This window comes from Sceloporus occidentalis, unplaced genomic scaffold, assembly GCF_023333645.1.
Source record: "Sceloporus occidentalis isolate IW3139 unplaced genomic scaffold, rSceOcc1.0.p SCAF_3, whole genome shotgun sequence".
Lineage (NCBI taxonomy): Eukaryota > Metazoa > Chordata > Lepidosauria > Squamata > Phrynosomatidae > Sceloporus > Sceloporus occidentalis.
Genome location: NW_028316983.1, coordinates 139,197,565 through 139,219,331, shown reverse-complemented (window position 1 = coordinate 139,219,331; position 21,767 = coordinate 139,197,565). Strand labels below are relative to the sequence as shown.

General features: G+C 39.0%; 1 protein-coding gene across 9 annotated transcripts in view; it reads left to right on the top strand.

Annotated features, from left to right (window-relative positions):
* Positions 1 to 21,767, top strand: part of CTNND2 (catenin delta 2) — a 662,387-nt gene that overhangs the window by 524,863 nt on the left and 115,757 nt on the right. For all 9 annotated transcript variants that reach the window (XM_089516458.1, XM_089516456.1, XM_089516452.1 and 6 more), the window contains one exon: positions 4,217 to 4,430. In XM_089516458.1, the coding sequence (XP_089372584.1) occupies positions 4,217 to 4,430 (214 nt within the window). The remainder of the gene's footprint in view (positions 1 to 4,216; positions 4,431 to 21,767) is intronic.

Sequence of the window (21,767 nt, the reverse complement as noted above, 5' to 3'; positions counted from 1 at the left end):
TCTGTGTTAGTAAAATAATTACAATAGAGGTTTTTATGAAAACTACTGAGAAATAGCAAATCATTCTGAGAAGCTGGATGGAAAATAGTGCACCAGTATTTTTGGTACCTGCATTTTCCTGTACATATACTGGTGTTAAAGTGCATCTGTTCCCTGCTCCTTCCAGACTTAATTGGAAAAAGTAGGCAGAAAGTTTAATTCTCCTGTCACTGTGTGTGAGTCAGTGTGTTGTATATGTGAATATCAACAAAATTCTATCCCCAAAAATCAAATAGGAATCATGATTTATTAAAGAAAGGGCCAGAAAGCAGATCATCCCAGGTAGAAATCTGACATGAAGTATATGCTATAACACAGGGGGTGGGAACTGCCCTCCAGATGTTGTGAAACTACTGCTTCCAGCATCCCACACCACTGGCTCTGTTGGCTAGGAATTGGGAATTGCAGTCCCACAACATCTGGATGGCCACATGAGTCTCATCCCTGCTATAATATCAACAGCATAATTCCTTGAAACAGCATCTGCAATAAGATTGGCTAGTGACAAAGAAATCATAACGTTTTGAGAAGCCAAAGCTAAACAGGTCAGATATATGAAGACATGTTAAAAGATCTTTGATTAAGTTGTGAAAATCCATTTTAATTTTGTGGGCTTCATGGAGTAAACTTTTTCCTCTGCTTGGGACTAGGACAAGCAATTGTCATCGTTCCTTATCTATGGATACTGAATGACTGAAAAGGATTTGTATTACTTATAATAGAGAAAATGAGGGAAATAGCAATATCAAAGTTAGATTTTCCCACTTTGTGTTTCAGCTGCTGTGTTTAGAGAGGACAAGGAAATCCTGGCTTAACAAGAACAAATTGTGTACTGATCATGCATCTTGTTCACACTTGCTTGCCTCCTCCTGGTAGGGGAAGTGCTAAACTTGTCAGAAGACAAACACTTATTGTGACATCTGAACTCAAGATTCTGGTGGCTGTTCTTTATGATTTAGTGGTTGCTCCTAAACAAACCAGATTTATAATCAAGACAAACGTTGATTATGAACCTGGCTTGTAAAAGCGTACAAAAAAACAGGATTTCAGATTCAAACACCATTGTAAGCAATGTGTTTCTTGATAGTTTCGCCACTGTCACTGATGTGAAGAAGTAAGAGGAAGTAAACAGTCTGCATTCCCCAATGTGCCACTCCATGATAAATTAGGATTTGCTAGACTCTTGGCTTAGTGCTATGTGAATGTGTCTCAAAAAGATAATTCTGTTTAGGTTCCAGTAACACAAGGCATAGTGGTTTGAGTGTTGGACTATGACACCAACAACAACAACAAAATAAAATTGTCCTTGAAATTTAAGCCTTTAATGGATCTGTGAAAAGGCAGACCATAAACAATAGACAATTTCTTTATCCATGGTTAACAAACAATAGGAAGAACATTGGGATTGATTCTTGACAGTTTCCAGATCAATGATTGCATGGTTTTATACATTGTTCATGTTTTTCAGAAGCACAAAAATCGGAGGTTTACGTGCTACAAAAGTCTTTGGTATATATTAATCCTTTGCCACTCTAGCAGAGGTGGACAGGTTATGTGGGACTTGTAGGATTTTCAAGCCCTCTTACATTTCTAAATGGGAGTGAATGACCTTGATGCTTACTCAAAGACAGGTAACAGAGCATTAATGGAGCAGTAGGCTTGCAGGCCGCTCTGCCACATTCACACCCAGCTGTAATTCATTGCCAGGCAGTTAGGATGAGTAAGTGCCTTGGCTGGTACTTATCACAGGCAGTAAAAGGCAAAACTGAGGAGGTAAAGGAAGGTGAATGCAATTTGTTTACTGCTTGCAGGGTAAAATTATTCTTTTGCTTGCATAGGCTTTGAAGAAGCAGTGTTGAAAGAAATTGGAAAATTCTTTTAGAAGAGGCTGTTATGCTGTTCTTAGGGGGGTCGTTTCCTTTCTTTTTCCTCCTGCCAACTTTTTCAATATTATATTTCAATATGTTTTTCAGTGTATGTATATCCTTTTATTTAGAGTATTGGTTAGTTTATAGTACTTGCTACTTTTGCATGTTGTTATGCTTTGATCACTTCTCTTAAAATAGGGGGAGGAATAGTTAGGAAATGGTATAGGGCCTTAATAGGTTTCTATTAAGAGGTTTCTATTATTTCTATTGGAGATACGTGGACCTTACATTAACCCTAAGTCTCAGACATTGCAGCCTGGACTAATATTTAAATTTGAATACAGTCATATAGAATAATTATGTTACAATATTATCACAAACATCTACAGAGGAATACTGCATTGGTCCTCGTCTTTATTAATATTCTTTATGATTTAGCAATGCATATGCCTGATCAAAATGTTAATTAACATAACCAGCATGTTGGTTAGAAAATTGGCTGAAGAAATCAAACATCCTAAAATCTACTTAAGCTTCACTTCTCCAGTTTTTAAATAGTTTAAAAGCGAAAGGAGAATGGAGATGTGATTCTTCACTAAATTTTGTTCTTGACTGAAACAGTGAGTAATTTTTACAATTTTCTTCCAGTGTGAGAAAGACTCTAAAAGGTGTGTAGTTTTTTCATATTCTTCACACATTGTGCTAAATGCGTAATTTTTGTGCAAAAAAATTTTTTGTAATTTTTGTGTAGCATTTTCTGCATAGTGCAAAAAATACAATTTCTGCCCAGAAAATGCTGTTTTCTACTCAAAAACCATGTAGAAACACAGGTTAACTTTTAAAATGTGAAGACTGTCTTCAGTCTAGTATTAAAGAGAGTTTTTCAACCAAAACACACACATTTTATCTATTTTGTTTGTAAATCTTGAAATATTCTTTCTGCCCCAATGGAAAAACTAAGAAAAAAAGTTATCCCACCTATGGCTTTCTAGCATTTTTCCATTGTACAATATAGGCTGAATATAGATAACCAGCAGACTGTTTTTTTTGTGGGGGGGGACTGGCCATCTCATGAACATACATGTTTAAAGATTACCATGATTGGTTTAAAACAATTTTATTACTGCTATTGAATTATTCTAGTTACATTTCTTTCAGGAAAAAAATAGTTCTTCATAATTCATTCATAGGTTTCTGCAGTATTTTCTTGCTACTACATTTAAAATGTTGTTTGTGTATACTGCGGATTTGTATCTTGGTTTTGAACTCAAAACTCTGAAGTGGCCTACAATATTGATAAATATTTATACATTATAAGACATCTACTTAAAGGAAAAGAAAACCAGCCCAACAAAAATGAGAAAATATGCCTGCGGCCAGCAAGGGGGTTTGAGCATTGGACTATGAGACCAGGGTTTGATTTCCCATTCAGTCACACTCTCTCAGCCCCTGAAAACCCTGTAATAAGGTCACTGAAATTATATGCAGTGTTTTAGAAATGCACTTTCCTGTCCAATTCTGCAGACAAATAGGAAAAAATCTGATTTATTTGGGTTACTTACAATGCACCTGTCTTTCGTATCTCTTTTACACGTTCATTCAAAGTTCTCATTGTGATTCCTATATATTTTGATCCCTTTTCCTTGATAAAATATATAAAAAATACATTAAATGTTTCTGTTTGGAGCTATAGCTTCATTGTGCTTCAGTTAGAGTTTTGCTTTTAATTGTGTATTCATCATAATCGTTTATAAGAAAGGGATACTCTTTCCTCCTTTTCGCACTGCAGCTGATAGTCTTGTACAGCTACAGCATTGGTACACAGTTACTATAAGAGGTTAGACCCTGAACTTTATAAAGAAAAGAATGTTTATGTTTATAATTTGTTGTTGTACACTGCCGCACATAATGGAATTGAAATCAAGATGTTATTTCAAATTCAAAGTTAAAAAAAAGAAGTTAGACACTGCTTTTCTTGACAGTAATTTTCATGACAGCTGTCAGTATATGCATATGTCAGAAGTAAATCAGATAGTACTGTAAGTCCACTGGAGCCATCTGTCCCTGCAGGTAGCTTATTTTATTTCTTCATTCAAAGCAGCTCTTTCATTACCAGCCCACCTGTTTTGATCACTGTTTTGTTATTTCCAGATAAAAATAATCGGTCCAGCTAAAGAAGGTTGGTCCAGAACTTTGTCTTCTTAGCCTCTTGCTCACTTCCCCTTCCTCTCTCAAACTGATTAACATTGGTGGTATATGACGCTTCATTGACAGCCTTTCATCCGCTTTATTTTATTTTGCTGTTACAGATAAGGAGACAAGGGGGAATACAATTGCTGGTGGACCTATTGGACCATCGGATGACAGAAGTCCACCGTAGTGCCTGTGGAGCTCTGAGGAACTTGGTGTATGGGAAGGCCAATGACGACAACAAAATTGCTTTGAAAAACTGTGGGGGTATTCCAGCATTAGTACGATTACTCCGCAAGACCACAGATTTGGAAATCAGAGAACTTGTCACAGGTTTGAGTTATTTTTCATTTATTATATAAGAAGAACTAGCTAAGAATAAGCTCAGTATCCAGTGCTTTTCAAAACTTGGCTAGCCAAGCAAGAGATTTAAATGAGTTTAACGCACACCTACCTTCCATGATGGATTGTAGCAAAGCTACTTTATGTGCATCCTTGAATTTCAAAGGGTGAAAAATGTGGAGGGGGGATCTTGCATTTGCAAACGCATATATCATATACATAGGCTTTGAAAAACACATATATCATAAACACAGACTCATTAGGAAACCACTTTACTAGTCATGTGTATTTTTATTTGCAGTTGCACTATTGCTCCTGGATATTATGGGGGGGGGAGGTTTTGTGATACAATCCTGTGCTGTTTGAATTGAACATTTTGTCAGCCTTTTCACTGCTAGTGTTTTAATTCATTTTTTAATTGAAAATGGGAGAGTAGGACTAAATTCTCCCACACCAAGTTGATAATTGGGAACTGTACAAGGGGGAATTCTATTTTAAGACATTTGCTAATTATTCATTGTTGTTTTTAATGACTAGAGGCCAATGGATCATTCCCTCCAACTGTATAGTATAATCAGGTGTATAGTTTTTGCTGCACTGCAGGCTATGTGATTCAGCTCCAGTTATGGATTCTAAATGGAGATTTTTAAAATGCATATATAAATATAAATTTAATTCCATGTCTTAATCATGCCATTCTTCATCTCTTACCTGTTAGGCAGGATTAATTAAATTCTCCTTGTCACAAGGATGCTGTGCTACATGGTGTTTAGGAGCTGCATCCTGCTGAGTGACAGAATTACTGGCAGGCCCAATAAAGCAAAAACTGTTACTTAGATTCAACCTACTGCTTCCATGTTTGGTTGTTTTGACTGTCCTTTGCCTCCAGGGAGCAGTCTGCAAGCTGATTATGGACAAATGAAGAGCAAACTGCTAATCATTTTAGTCAATTACAATCCATGTATTCCATGAAAGCTTCTGTGTTATCTGTTTATGTGATAAACAGCTATGCAGCACAGATAGATGTATATTGGATAGGATCCTCTTGTTTTTCAAGCTCTATTGTATACCCTTCATTTCTCTCTCACAGTATGGTATATTCTTGAAACATGTGAACTTAAATGGGAATTCCACTTAACAGGAATTTCAGTTGATTGCCTTTAAATGGTATTGTCATTGGCTTTATTATTATTATGATTATTATAATTATTATGATTTATTTATATAGCACAATCCATGTTCTTGGCTCTTTACAAACAGTTGCATTGTGAGTAAGACTTTCATTTAGTTATTTATTTATTTATGGGAAAATATTGTGAATTTGAACTGTTATAAATGAGGTTAATGTAAATTGAGACTTCTCTGTACTTTTCCATTTTTTCTTGGGACAAACCTCTATGTGGTAGTCCTTTTTAAAAATGTATGGGTTCCTTAACATTTAGTTATTATGAGGTGTTTTTTTAAAAAAAAATCAGTTTACTTTAAAATATTGCATGATTTATTAATAACACACAAAACACCGTGAAGGTTTAGCATGGTTTAGATGACTAGTTTCCCTCTGGTGCCTAAATGTGTCATGTTCTGTGAATTTACATGCTTAAGTTGTTTGTAGAAATTGTTGCCATCGTTTCAAATCCACATGAAGGGGCATGAAGACTATTAAGCACAGAACGATTTGTGTTGACAGAAAACACATCTGAGGCTTTGTGCATCAGAACCTCTCTGAGAAACCTGTTGCCAAGTGGCCTTTGTCCAGCTTTTTCCATCTCTTGCATCAAAGAGTGAGAGAATAGCAGTGTGGATAATCCAGGAAGAGGCAACAGGAGAAAGAGGTGAAAGCACCATTGGAAAAATCACTCAACTTAATATTGTGATATTATAAATAGTAGGTTGAAATCTAGTTGAGGATGGCGACTTTGGGCATGGAGACAGAGAACAATCATAGCTGCACCTCTGGGCTCCACACATGACTTCAACCATGGAAACTGTGATGAATTGGTATTCAGTTGTTCTCCTGATTAGCAAGTAATTGTTAACAATATCCCTATTTTAGATTGAGCAAGGGCTGGAAGGCTACCATATATTATGTTACTTCATTCTAGAAATGGCTTTTGAGTTTTCAGTGATTTACAAATCTTTTTCTAGATTTGTGGCGAATTTTCAAAATCTTCTGAGACAAAAACAAAATAATCTTTAATAACAAAAAACACCAAATATGGCTTCCACTACAATTAGATACTGATTAGTTGCTTCTTCGATTACTTTTTTTTTTCCAGAAACAGGGTTTGTTTGTTTTTAGATAATCATAGAATCATAGAGCTGGAAGAAACCTCAAGGGCCATCCAGTCCAAATCCCTGCCATGAAGGAATACAGAATCAAAGCACTCCCAATAGATGGCCATCCAGCCTCTGTTTAAAAAACCTCCAAAGAAGGAGATTCTACTTCAAGGGAGTGTGTTCCACTGTCAAACACCTCTTACTTCCAGGAAATTCCTCCTAATATTGAGGTGGAATCTCTTTTGCTGTAGTTTGAATCCATTGATCTAGATCCTCTTCTCTGGAGCAGCAGAAAAGAGGCTTGCCCTTCAGATATTTAAGCAGGGCTACCATATCACCTCTTAACCTTTCCTTCTCTAGGCTAAACATACCCAGCTCCCTAAGGGCCGGTACAGACTGGCATAATATGCCTGCTTGGGGCAGTGTGGAAGTGTGGCATTTAGATGACACATGCCACCGATGCCGCCCCCAAGCTGGCATCATGCAGCCCACCAACCCAGATGGCAGGCAGCATTACAGCAGCACAGTGTTTACACACTGCACACCGCAGGAGTGCCGAACAGCGGGCATGGCAAGAGAAAAGTTGCCCTTTTTCCACCCCAAAAAGGAGCAGCATTTTGCTACAAAAATGCCGGCTTGAGGCTGCAGTGTGCCATTGCCACAGCCCTGATCTGGCGCTCAAAGGGGTGGCGTCTGCACCAGCCCTAAGTCTCTCCTCATAAGACATGGTTTCCAGACCCTTCACCATTTGGACGCTCTCCAGCTTCTCAACATCCGTTTTGCCTAGTGGTGCCCAGAATTGGACACAGTATTCCAGGTGAGGCCTGACCAAAGCAAAAGAGAATGGCACTATTACTTCCCTTGATCTAGATACTATACTTAAATTGATGTAGCCTGGAATTGCATTATGAAGATGATCTTTTCACCAGACAATAGATTTAAATTATTGTTCCATCTCATAAAATTCAGCCTATCACAGACAATGAGGAAATGAAATTAGCAGCTTCTTTCATTGGCTAGGGGTCCAACATAAATGTAGCACATTATTTAAAGTGCATATCAATCTTGTCTGAAAAACTATTTAACAAACAAGTAATCACAGTGATATAATTATACTGTGGAAAAGTCAAAATATAACAAATGGCCAGGCTGTAGCCCATTACAGAACAGAGAGCGATAATAAATTATGAGTGCCTAAAGCATAGTTTTTAGCTATTGCTATGTAAATAAAATATTACAAAGTAGACACAAATGTTGCAAAAAATAATAACCAGTTATCTATTCTATAAGCCGCCACAGAGTTATGGGAGAACAGCAAAAACCGAAATGTTGTTTTACATTATTAATAAGACAATTGATTTAATCATGAATAGACATTTTATATACCAAGCACGTTTGATGTACTGACTTTGGTAAATAAAACTCTGATGATAAGTCAAACCTTGCTTTATTTAGGATGCAATCTTATGCATGCTTACCTGGAAGTAAAGCCAACTGAAGCTTGTATGGCTTTGCATTAATAGATCTGTATAGGATGGCAACTAGTGTTAAACTGATCTGATAATAAATTAGATCTCTTTGGGCCAATTTTCAGATTTCTAATCTTAGCATATTGACTATCTCTGGAAAGACCTCCCTTTAGCTTGAAAGAAGGGTTAAGCAATTAGAGGAGCAGTTAATTGGAGGTAAGACACAAAAGGTAGGTAGAATGTCAAATTTTAAATCAAGTCATTTTCAATCACAATTTAAATTACCAAGTGAAACCTCCAGTTTAAATTACTGATTTTTTTAAACAAAACCCTGCTGCACATTCCCCATGCACATATTTTGGAACAATCATGCAAATCTGATTACCAAAATATGTTAACTTACAACTCAGTAGAGCAGTTTAAAATATCTAAGAGGGTATAATTTGTGTAATTTTTAAAGATAATTATCTTTTTATTAATTTAGGGAATTAGTTTAGGAAATAATAGTACATAATAGACTCATTATCTGTGCCAAGTTGCAGAGGCTCCAGCAGTACCTTAGAAATGAAAAGAAGTAAATCTTTTATCATAATTATCATAATTCCACTGAGGCCTAAATCCAGTTGTTGGGTTCCAGTTGAAATAGATATGATGGGAACAATCACTTGTGCAATTTCCATTGATTCAGTGGGTCTACTCTATTTGAGGAGAGCCAGTGTGATGTAGTCATTTTGGGCACTGAAATACCAGAAGACAAGGATGCAAATTCTCACTCAGCCATGGAAGCCTACTTGGTGACACTGGGCAAGTTACACTCTCTCAGCTTCCAAGTAAGGCAAAGACAGACCCTCTCTGAAGAAATCATACCAAGAAAACCCTGTGATAAGTTTACATTTTGATCGCAATAAGACAGAAACTCCTTCAAGGCACACAAAAACAAAAACTCTATTTGAGACTAACAGTTGGATTTAGGCCATAGTTTATTAAGCTAAATTTTAACATGTCATATAAATATTTCACATTTGCCATTGCTGTCCTTAATGGCTGTCCTTAAAATATACCTCTGTTACACCCACTTGCCCATTTGAGGCATACAGATTGTCTACATCCATATTACAGTCCACTCTCAGTATCCACGGGGTTGCCATCCATGGATTCAAGCATCCACGGACAGCAAACCCGCTTTGTCCCCAATGGCAGTGTGTGCACATGGCCACATTATCATTAAGTTCTGTTGTCCACAATGGTGGCACGGATAATAATAATAATAATAATAATAATAATAATAATAATAAATTTTATTTTTACCCCGCCTTTCCAAAATATGATCAAGGCGGCTTACAAAATTTAAAAACATTACAAACAGGATAAAAATTCAATATAAAAAGTTAAGAACACTACTGCAAAAAACAAAAACAGGAACAGGAAATCAATAAAATACACATGTCAAGGGCAAAGAGAAGGAGAGAATAATTGACATCGATCCGAGGTCGAAAGGGAAAAAAGAGGGCAGGGAAATAAACAAACAATCTAACTAAGGTGGGAAGGCCAGCCGAAATAGATACATTTTCAATTTTTTCTTGAAAGTAACTAGTGAGGTGGCGGAGCGAAGCTCTACAGGGAGCTTGTTCCAGAATGAAGGGGCAGCAATGGCGAAAGCCCTCTGTGAAGTCCGTACAAGGTTAGACCTAGGGACCTCCAACAATTTAGTCCCAGAAGTTCTGAGTGTGCGGGGCGGATTATATGCGGAGAGGCGGTCCTCCAAGTACCCTGGGCCCAAGCCATTTAGGGCTTTATAGGTCAAAACCAACACCTTGTATTGAGCTCGGAAGCAGATAGGCAGCCAGTGAAGGTCTTTTAAAATAGGTGTTATATGGTCCGACCTGGAGCTACCAGCGACCAATCTAGCTGCCATGTTCTGCACCAATTGCAGCTTCCGGGTTTGGTACAAGGGTTGCCCCATGTAGAGCGCAATGCAGAAATCCAATCGAGAGGTTACCAAAGCATGTACGACAGATTCAAGGTCCTTACGGTCCAGGTAGGGACGCAGCTGGCGTATCAGCCGAAGCTGATAACAAGCACTCCTGACCGTCGCATCCACCTGAGAAGTCAGCTGGAGCGACGAATCAAGGAGCACTCCCAAGCTGTGCACCGAGTCCTTCAGGGGGAGCGTGACCCCATTCAGGACCGGGTGACAGATCTCACCACCCGAAGCCGGGGAACCTATCACCAGTACTTCCGTTTTCCCTGGATTCACATTGAGTTTGTTCTCCCTCATCCAGCCCATTACCGACGCCAAGCAGGCATCTAGAGGAGAGATGCCATCCTTAGTTACTGCATCAGTCGGAGACATAGAGAAAATTATCTGGGTGTCATCAGCGTACTGATAACACCGCGCCCCATGTCTCCGGATGATCTCTCCCAGCGGCTTCATGTAAATGTTAAATAGCATAGGGGACAAAATCGCTCCCTGAGGGACACCAGATGTCAGGGCCCTGCTATCGGAGCGACAGTCCCCCAGCTCCACCATCTGGGATCTGCCCGAGAGGTAGGAACGGAACCACTGTAGAGCAGTGCCCCCAATTCCCAACTCCCTCAGGCGTCCCAGAAGGATACCATGATCAATGGTATCGAAGGCCGCTGAGATGTCCAAGAGCACTAACAGGGACACGCTCCCCCTGTCCATGCCCAGACGGAGGTCATCAACTAAGGCGACCATGGCAATCTCAACTCCATAGCCCGCCCAGAAGCCAGTTTGAAATGGGTCCAGAAAATTGGTGTCATCCAAGATCGATTGAAGCTGGAAAGCGACTGCTCTCTCGATCACCTTCCCCAAAAAAGGCAGCAGCAAGATGGGCCGATAGTTATTATGAATCAGGGGGTCTAAGGAGGGCTTCTTTAGCAGGGGTTTGACCACGGCTAATTTTAATTTAGATGGAAACTGACCCTCACTTAGAGATGTGTTAATTATGCGATGCAACATAAGTCGCACCACATCTCCCCCCTGAGCTGTCAGCCATGAGGGACAGGGATCAAGGGAGCAAGTCGTCCTCCTAACACTTCAAAGGATCTTGTCCACTTCCTCAGTACTAACAAACTCAAAGTGATCCAGTATAACAGGGGCCACGGATGCTTCGGACACCTCTCCTGCAGGATCTGCACAAATACTGGCGTCAAGATCAGCCCTTATCCGAGAGATTTTATCCGCAAAGAAGTTATTAAAATCGTCGCAGCAGGCTTTAGATGGTTCCAAGATAGGGCTCAGGGAGGGAGGGAGTTGAGTTAGCTCCCTCACAACCCTGAACAACTCTGCTGGACGCGACTCTGCGGACGCAATACGTGCAGCATAGAACGAATTCTTCGCTGCACCTATTGCCACTCCGTAAGCTTTCAAATGAGAGCGAAGGAGTGTCCTGTCGGATAAGCGCTGATGTCTTCGCCAGTTACGCTCTAGTCGTTGCACAGCCCGCTTCCTTCCCCTGAGATCTTCCGTATACCAGGGTTGTTTATTGGAAGCAGGCCGGAAAGGACGCTTGGGAGCGATACTGTGTATAGCCCTGGAAAGGTTAGTATCCCAGATGTTAGTCAAGGCATCAACAGAATCGCCGTCAGTGCCAGTCGTATACCCCTCTAGGGCTTCTTGGAACCTTTTGGGTTCCATCAGCCTTCGAGGGTGGACCATCCTAATTGGTCCGCCACCCCCGGGGGGGCTTAAGGTAGAAGCCTTGATTCGAGCCTCAACCAAGAAATGATCCGTCCATGACAAGGGAGAGACATTAGAAATCTCTACCCACGGAGCCTCCATGTCCGTACTGAAGATCACATCAAGGGTATTACCTGCACAGTGTGTAGGCCCTGAGACCAATTGAGACAGGCCCATGGCTGTCATGGTAGTCATGAACTCCCGAGCTGCACCTGTTAGAACATCACTGGCCTCAAAAGGGATGTTGAGGTCCCCCAGGACAAGAAGCCTAGGGGACTCCAACACCAGTTCCAAGACCAGCTGTGTGAGCTTGGCCAGGGAGTCTGTTAGCACACGGGGTGGCTGGTAGACCAACAGAATCCCCAGACTGTCTTTGGCCCTCAGGGACAGGTAAATACACTCTATGTAATCTGTTTTCTGGACAGGGATCCTGGTTAAGGAAAGGGTGTTTTTATGGACCAAGGCGACACTGCCCCCCCGCCCACCTAACCTGATCTGGTCCTTAACTGAGAACCCGGGTGGGAGGGCCTGGGCCCACACTGCATCACTCTCAGGCCCAAGCCAGGTCTCAGTAATGCACGCCAGGTCACAGTTGTTATCCTGAATAAGATCGTATATGATGTGGGTCTTGTGTTTTATGGACCTGGCGTTGCACAGGAGCAGAGACAGGGTTTGTGGTACGACTGGGCTGACCCTCAGGCCTTTTTGGTTAGGAAAGTGGAAGGAAGGAGAGATAGGTATCACGCATCTATCTTGCCTTCCATTTTGACACAATTCCACTTTCCTACCGCCATACCTCCCCCTGCCCCACACCACCTCAATCGGGGCTCCCATTTCACAAGCATCCACTGCCATAGCTGGCCTCCCACATCCCATATCCACCCCCAAACCCATTCATGCACCACCATGGGACAGCAAGGGCTATTCCTTGCTGCCATTGCAGCCATTGTGGATTTCATGGGCTTGAGCATCTGTGGATTTGGGTATCTGCAGGGGGGGTGGTTATGCTATGGATCCCAAGCGAACACCGAGGTTCGACTGTAAATGTAGGATACTCTACCGGGCAATAAGAGAAAACCAGAATTTAGACCACTTAGCTGCAACAACATTCCTGCTGTTTAAAAAAATAAATCGTTTTTTAAAATATTAAATTTTAAATTTATCAGTAATGTACACTGTTGTTAAAATGTCTATGACTAGACATCATTTTCCAGACTTCTGTTGTCATTTTTATTCATGAACAGAAATAAAAATTCAATCTTTCCTGCTTGTTCATGTTTGATTGAAGGTAATTCAATTTGATGAGACTGTAAGTACAACATGAAATAACATGTTTGCAATGAGATTTAGTTTTAGCTGTTATGTTTAAATGAGAGCCAAAAGCGAAATAATACAATTGTTTCAAAAAAGATTAATTTAAATAAATATTCAATTTTTTAAAAAAATTAAAAGCTAGTGTTGATTTTTATTCAGTCTGAAAGATTGGTAAGGAGATCAGTATGCAGCAGAACTTATACTCAAAGCTTGGGAAAGAGCTTGTTGTTGTTGGAACTACAGGTCTTAGAATTACTAGTGGTCATGTTGGCTGGGTGCTTTGAGGATTTCTAATACAAAAAAGAATCTTTTCCAAGTTCAAGTTGTGGTCTCATGGTGATGGTGATCTGTTGTTGAATTAACACATTAACAAGAGATGTGCCTTTCCTTAAAAAAAAGGTTTAGGATTTTGCTGATATCTCAAACTGAAATTTAAGAAATCATTGTTTATAAGGATGTAGTGACTGTGGGCTTTTTCAAAGAAAAATTTACAACTATGTAAAGGCAGGCACACTGATAAGCAAAGAAAGTAGCGTGAAATGTAACAGGGAAATGCAAGCTTTACAAAAAATGCTTATTTTCTCTTTACATTATAAATGCCTATACTTTGTGGATAATATGCAAAATTAAGAAGTTCTATTACTTCCAGTTACAAATTTCCACTTCAGTGCTTGCCTAGCCATAAACTGGATTACATTTTCATTCAATGACTCACTGTGTTTTATACATTATGGAGATTATTGCACAAGGGTTGAAAATTGAAATTGAAGGAGGATAGTAGTGTCTATGGCTGAATGTTATCAGACAACATTTTGACTGACTTGTAGCTGGTCTGTAGTCCACCCATGCTTGTGATGCATCGTTTCATTGTCAGGCAAAGCCCATCAATAGCTGATGTAGCATTATCTCTCTCGCATGATAAGTTTCCAGCTGTAGTTCCATCATCTAGTAATTGTGGTCTCAGTCTCCTCCTCTCTCCCTCCCCCTCACTAGTTCCAAGTAGACTTGTTTTTGCCTTTTAACACTTTATTTTCTTTTCTTCCCACTCCTCAGTAAATCATATTGCCATTGTTACTAAGTTGTATTAAAAAGAGAAATAAAAATATAATTGCTGGAGAAAGCCATAGGGCAGGCTTAAAGAGCAGTCTGGAAAAGAGAGTGTGGGACATGCATGGCTGCAACAGTTCCATTTCCGCTATTGAATGAATATACATGCAATATAGACTGCTCCAAAACTAGAATGTATGTGTTTCCTTTCAACAAGATGATCTCAGTGAGAACAGAGCTTGTATGATGAAGTCCTATGTCTGCAAAGGTGCAGCAGTCAGATACCAAATAAGTTCCTTCTTTTGTCTTCTCTTTGGCCTAGTTCTTACCAGTAGCATATAGGAATAGAAGGAATATTTATTAGTTTTCATTTCCCAGTTGAAAATTAGGGGTTCCTAACACTTGGGCAACCTGATTGTGTAGAAAAGGAACCACAAGATTGTTCACAATTCAAGAAAATATTCCAGGTTTACATTTCTACAAAAATATACATGGCATTTGGTGCCAAACAAACCCCACATTTTGGTCATAAAGTGAAATTTTTTTCACTGTGTAATAGTGAGTATTGCACTTTTTTGTATTTTTTCATGGAAAAAATTCCCAAAAGACTTTCAAAGTATTAATAGTATTGGAAAGCTGTGTAGAAATCTTTGGGATCTCATGCAACAGGAAAGGAGCTATGGAAATGCTTTGGCCTGTATGCATGGATGAAATAGATAAAGGTTTACACAACTGGTAGCAAATCAGCAAGTAAACCTGGGTATTCCATTCCAAAAGGGAAGGAGGAAGTCACATCACTAAATCCTCTTCCATGAAAACAAAAAAGTAAAATAAGATATGTATAAGAATAGCAAGCTAATATAACGGGTACAAAGGTAGGCTAGGAATTCACCATAACTTCCAGGTCTGTATGTGCAGAATTTTTTATTTTATGGTGCAGATAAAGCATTCACTCATGTGAGACTTCACCAGCACTTTGAAGTGGTTTATCCTTTCATATGCTGATTGTGAGAAGTAAACTCTAGAGAACAGAGCGATGGCCATTGTCTTTGTCATGATTCTCAGACCTACTATGTTGTAAACTCCATGGGGAACATGAGGAGTATGGAAAGGTACTTTTACGAAATGAGTTCAAATTATAATTCCATAGCTCTAAGAAGTAGATTTCCAATTTAGCTGCAGTTCTTTAAATGTAACACGCTGCTTTCCATTTCTGACAAAGACACCTCTATTAGTTCAGTAGCTTCTTCTAAGAAAATATACCATCCTAATTCAAATTACATTAGTCAAGAGACAGAAAATACTATAGATCTCTGAACTCTGGCAGGAAATAGTGTTTCTGAGCATTTGCAAGAAAATCATTTTTGGTTTAGCATAGCCCTTCCTAGCCAACTTTTTCATCCTTTTCAAGAGTCTTGGCTTTGATAGTAAGGTGGCATAAATGGCACATGAAACTGGCAGGCATTTGGAATATGCCCCATTAGGGATTTGGCCTTAATTCAAGCTGTGAATAATGGGTTTGAATTTTCAACTTTGAGGAATTCATGTTTCAAACACCAGTTATTAATTTGTTTTGTTTGTTTTTTCATTATTACTTATTGCAAACCTGAGTGAAACTTATGCATAATTTGATGGTTGCATTTCGTGAAAAGTATGGTATTCATTGAGGTAAAACTTTCAGCAGGGAAAAGTCAAAAGAGGAAAAATTGTAAAATACCATGTTTCTTGCAGAGGATATTTGTGCAATTAAGATGATGTAATATTTTCATTAGTCCTATATGCCAAGTACTATTTTATAAAGTATTTTGACATTTAGTACCAAAATGTATTCAGATTTGCATTAAAAGAATCATGGTTGACTGGAAGTGGTCTCATGTGTAGATTTTTTTAAATCAGTTAATCACTTTAATAAGTTTCTGCAAAAGCACCCTTGACATTAACTTAGATACTGAAGTGTATAAACACAGATGTGTAGTTTTACTGTGGCATCAACTGTTCATGTAGAGATGGCACAGCTATATATAGTAGCCTTAAAGACTTTCATTTCAAGTAAAACACTATGCAAAACAGATGTTCTTCAGTTCTGATAGTGCCATTGGCTGCTTTATGGCTTGAACATATGTGAGGAGTATTTAAATGATTTTGAGATTCTCATTTAAATTATTAATTTCACACCTCCTAGGATTCATTGCAAAATAAAGCACACCTTACCTCAAAAATGTGCACATTTGCAACACTTGCTGTACATTTTGAATGTACAAAAAGTTTGGATGGGAAGAATATATTTTAAAAATCAAAAATTGGTTGAAAAATATGATTATTGAGTGTTGGGAAACCTGGATGTAAGGAATCCTAAACATTATAGAAAATGAGTACAAATTTGCATGGAAGAATTAAAAAGCAAGGGCCACAATGCAGCCAAAAATGATACAAAAAAAGATGGGACTGGTTACAGATGAGGGATTGGATGGAAATCTTATTTGGATTTAGATAAACACACACAAATCAAAACAGAATTATTTACATCTCTAATCATAAGTATCAGCAGCATGCAAATATTTAAAGTTCCACCAGTGGTGCTTATAAACAATCAGAAAATACAGTGGGCCCTTGATATCTGCTAGTATCTGGTTCCAGTATCCCATGGAATACCAAAATCCATGGGTGCTCAAGTCCTGTTACATACAGTGGCATAGTAAAATGGTGTACCTTATGTAAAATGGCAAAATTAAGGTTTGTTCAATGGAAAGGGGAAGGAAAGGGTGATATTTCAAGCAGAGGGTGGTTGAATCCGTGGATGAAGAGAGCCAACTGTATGATTTGATTCTGATTTTGATTTGTGACAGAGAAAGCTACAGCAGTATCTCAGGCAAGTGAGCTTCCATAGATGCTAGAGTTTTTCTGCTCTTTATTTACTAATGCATAAGTGGGGGGGGGGGCATAAAGTGCGCCCTTGCTTTACTTGGGGAATCCGTTTAGGACTCCCCCATGTAAAGCAAATTCCACCTATGCTCGAGCCCCATTTAAATGAATGGGACTCATGCACACGATGGCGTGGTAGTGTGGTGGCACACACGTGTCACAGGCGCGCGCCCCATTAGTCCCTATGGGATGTGCTGCCCCTTCTCCCTGCGTGTCTTTCAGCATATGTTGAAAGCCACGTAAAGCGTGCCTGCATATGACACAGGCACACTGTATTAATGGCCAGAATCCTTTTGGACACATAGGAGAGAGTTGAGTATCTTCAGCGAAATGATGACATTGAACCCAAGAACTCTAGGTGACCTTTCCCAGTGGTTTCATGTAAATATTTAACAGCATGGAGAACAGAAGCAAACAAGCCCTGAGGAATGTCACAGGCCACTTGTCAAGATGTCAGTCTGACATTCCCCAGCTCCACCTTCTGAGTCCACCTCTCCAAGGACTGAAGACATTGTAAAACAGTGTCCCTGAGTGTCATCCTAGAGAGACATCTCAGAAGGATACCATGGTTGATAGTACTGAAAGCTGCTAAGAGGTCCAGCACAGCTAACAGAGACATACTCCCTCTGTCCAGTTCCCAGTGTAGGTAGTCCACTAAGGCAATCAAAGCTACCTCTGTCTGATATCCAGGTCTGACATCAGATTGAAATAGATGTAGATAATCGATTTTATTCACGAGCTATCCCTGGAGCTAGAAGGCCACCGCGCTCTAGAAAGATGCCCACCAAAAAAGGAATATTGAAAACTGGCTTATAGTTCTCCATTATGGTGGGATCCAAGGAGAATTTTTAACCATTGTTAGAGGCCATGTTTCATGGGCCAAAAAGCCCACTTTTCCACCATCATCCTGTACAGACGGTACATGGCATTCTGATGTGGGCTGACTGAATGACAGCCATCATGTCCCACACCAGAACTGAGGCATAACAAGCTTAAAATGAATTTTAAAATGTACTTGTTGCTCCAGATCTTCTGGGAAGATCCAGAGCCCTTCAATTTCTGCTCTACAGCAGCTCTCTGCACAGGCATCCTGCTGGACTCCCTGGTGCCATAATCTGACCTCAGAGCCAGCGACCCACAGTGATGGTGGATGTGCATCTACCACCACTGCAGGTCATTGGCTCTGAGGTCAGAACAAGCCTCCCAGAATGTGACCATATCTGGTCAGCCTCAGGAGTGATTGACCCACAGCAGCAGATGCACCAAGTGACCCAATAGGGCACCAGTGCAGACAGCCACTACAGTGAAGAAACAGAGGCCAAGGTAATGGGATAGGTCAGAGCAGCTGTGGGGCCAGGATACCTCAAGGTGCCACTTGAGTATCCTAGTCAGTGCAGACAAGGCCATAGTAAGCAAAAATATTGTAGAAGATAGTGTATTGTAGTAGATTCATAAGAGGGAAATATTGTAGAAGATAGTGTATTGTAATAGATTCCTGGGAGGGAGAGGTGGGGATAGGGTGCATACATTTTTAAATATGAGTATACATGTGTGCATTGCCAAAGTCTATTTGCACTTAGTTTTGATGCACTGACTCTTCACCATGATAAAAGAGGCTGAACTTTCTGTCTCACCCATCCTCAGTATGGAGGAGCACTCAGTTACAGCTTTTCACATTACATGAAAAATGACTTATGTCCTTGTTTCATGTTCCATAGGTGTAATGTGTAAGGTGTTATGGAAGAAGGGAAAGACAGTGATAGTGCAGAGGAATAGCATTGGGGGAAAGAGGGATTTATAAACTTCCCTTATAAATGGAGGGAATGGTGAAAGGGTCACGTTTCATATGCAGAAGAGGACCCAAGTTATCAAGCAATATTTGTCTCGTGTGTTCTTCAGAGACGGGACATGTGTTGCATGGGAAATATCCCTATCTTATGCATTGGAGAGCCATTGACAGGCAGTATAGACCATGGTAGGGAATCTCAGTTCCTATGAATACATCAAACATTCTAAGAAGCCAATACAAACCTCTGGGACTTCTGTAGACTTTTTCCACCTGAAATAGGCTTCCTTGGTGCTGATATTCAATCCCTCTATTAGTCACCTTCAGAGAAAACTGATTAACAATTTTCTGATTCTTTATTCTATAAGTACAGGCAACCACCATGGTATAGTGATTTGGGTGTTGGATTAAGACTGGGAGACCAGGGTTCAAATGTGATCAGCCACGAGAACCTTTTAAATTCCAGTTTAAGAGGAACCAGTTTCAGAATAGCCTCCTCTGAATTAGTCTTGCCAATAGCTGTTGCTGTAAAACAGACTTAATTTGAAGTCATGTAACAGCAATACATACACATACCCATACAGAAAAAGAAAGTATACGCTATATTTCTCTGTATTTTTTATTTTTATGAAATTTTAATACTTTTTTATGAGATAACAAAGAATTATGAATAATCTGTGTACCTGTTGAATGTAAAGGCAGCATGAAAATGAATTCAGATAAAATCAATAAATATAGCCATGCTACAAAAGTAACAGGTGAAAGGATTGGCAAATGCGTAATAAAGAGTCTCCAAGTTGGATCCTATGTGGCCAGTTCTCAATGTCCTTAGGACAAAAAGGCATACTCCACCTTCTTTCTTTCTTTCTTTCTTTTTGACAGTAGGCAGAAAATCCTATGCATGAGTTTGTGGTCAAGAGAAACTTCTGCCCTTTGCTCCTCAATTTCTTTCATAGCACATATTCTCAGACAATAGAGCAGTTATTCCAGGGCCTACTCTTGGGGTCTGTGATGCATCAGCCTTGTTTACTTGTTTGTTTATTTAAAAATCCTTACATATCAGTTTTCTGCCCATCAGGGCTCCCAAAGCATTGTAGAATAAAATTACAATATAAAAACAGAGCAGAAACAAAACTCTCCTTAAACACCAACCAAATACTGCTTTAAAAACCAAAGCCGTATGAAAATATTAGTTTTGCCTGCCTCTCGGCTCAGTAATGATGGGGCCAGCCTGACCTCTCTGGGGAGAGTGTTCCATGGCTAGAGTGCTGTAACAGAAAAACTCCCTCACTGCCTTTGCTGACGACTTAGTTGTTTTCTTAAATGATCCCTGTAACAGTGCAAAAGACTTATTGGATACATTAGAAAAATTTGGAGAAATATCAGGATGTAAATTGAATAAAGAAAAATCTATGATGTTAACAAAAAATATGTCAATAAATAAAGAAAAAATACTGCAGAAAATGTTAGAAATAAAAGTGGAGAGGAAAGCGAAATATTTAGGATAACAATTTCGAGTAATTTGGGTGAACTATTTGATAACAACTACAAAAAAGTATGGAAAGAAATCAAAGCAAAATTGGAAAAATGGAAAAAATGTAATCTGTCCCTATTAGGGAAAGTGGCAGCTATAAAAATGGAGGTTCTCCCCAAACTTCTATTTCTATTCCAGACTCTCCCAATTATAATCAAAGATAATTTTTTTAAAATTATGGCAAAGGGATTTGAGTAATTTTATATGGCAAAAGAAAAGACCAAGAATTAGATTAAAAATTATGCAAGATTTGACGGAAAGAGGAGGATTGGGGTTACCAAATTTAAAATTATATTTTGAAGCATGCTGTCTAATGTGGCTAAAAGAATGGATACTATTAAAAGAGGAAGAGTTGTTGGAAATAGAAGGAGAGAACCTACCCTTTGGCTGGCACGCTTATCTGGGATATGATAAGATCAAAGCAAATAAAGACTTTAATTTACACTGTATAAGAAGAACACTTTTCAAAACCTGGAATAAATACAAATATAGAATCATGACAAAATTCCCCTCATGGTTTTCCCCACAAGAAGCAATTCAAAGACGCGAAACAAGGCAAACTACGAAGTGGTTAACGTATGCTAAAATAATGAAGAAAGATGAAATGGGAAGGTTGGGACTTAAAACTCAAGAAGAACTAGCCAAAGAAGGAATCAATCTAGACTGGTTTAGCTATTGGCAAATTAAAGAGTTAAATTAGATTCCAAAACATTAGGTTTTGAGGAGAGAAAAAAGTGAATTCGGAAAGATAATAGAAAAAGAAAACCCAAGATGGATAAAAGAATTTTACACACTATTATTAAATTGGCAACAAGAAGATGAAATAGTAAAAGGAAATATGATTCAATGGGCGAAAAATTTCGGGTATCCCTTAAATATGGACAGATGGGAAAAGGTTTGGAAAAAGAGATTAAAATATTCGGCATCCCAAAGCTTAAAAGAAAGTTATTATAAAACATTTTTTCGATGGTATCTGACCCCTGAAAGAATATCCAAAATTTACAAATCAACAAGTAACCTATGTTGGAAGTGTCAAAAAGAACCTGGAACCCTATATCATTGTTTGTGGACATGTAAATTGGTTAAAGAATACTGGAAAAAAGTGCACGAGACGATTAATTCAATTTTTCAAACTAATATAAAATTTTTACCAGAAACTTTTTTACTAAATATGTGGGAGGAGGAAGTGGATAGGAAATATGGAAAGATCTTATATTATTTAATTTCGACGGCAAGATTGGCTTTGACACAAAAGTGGAAAGGGAAAACAATTCCA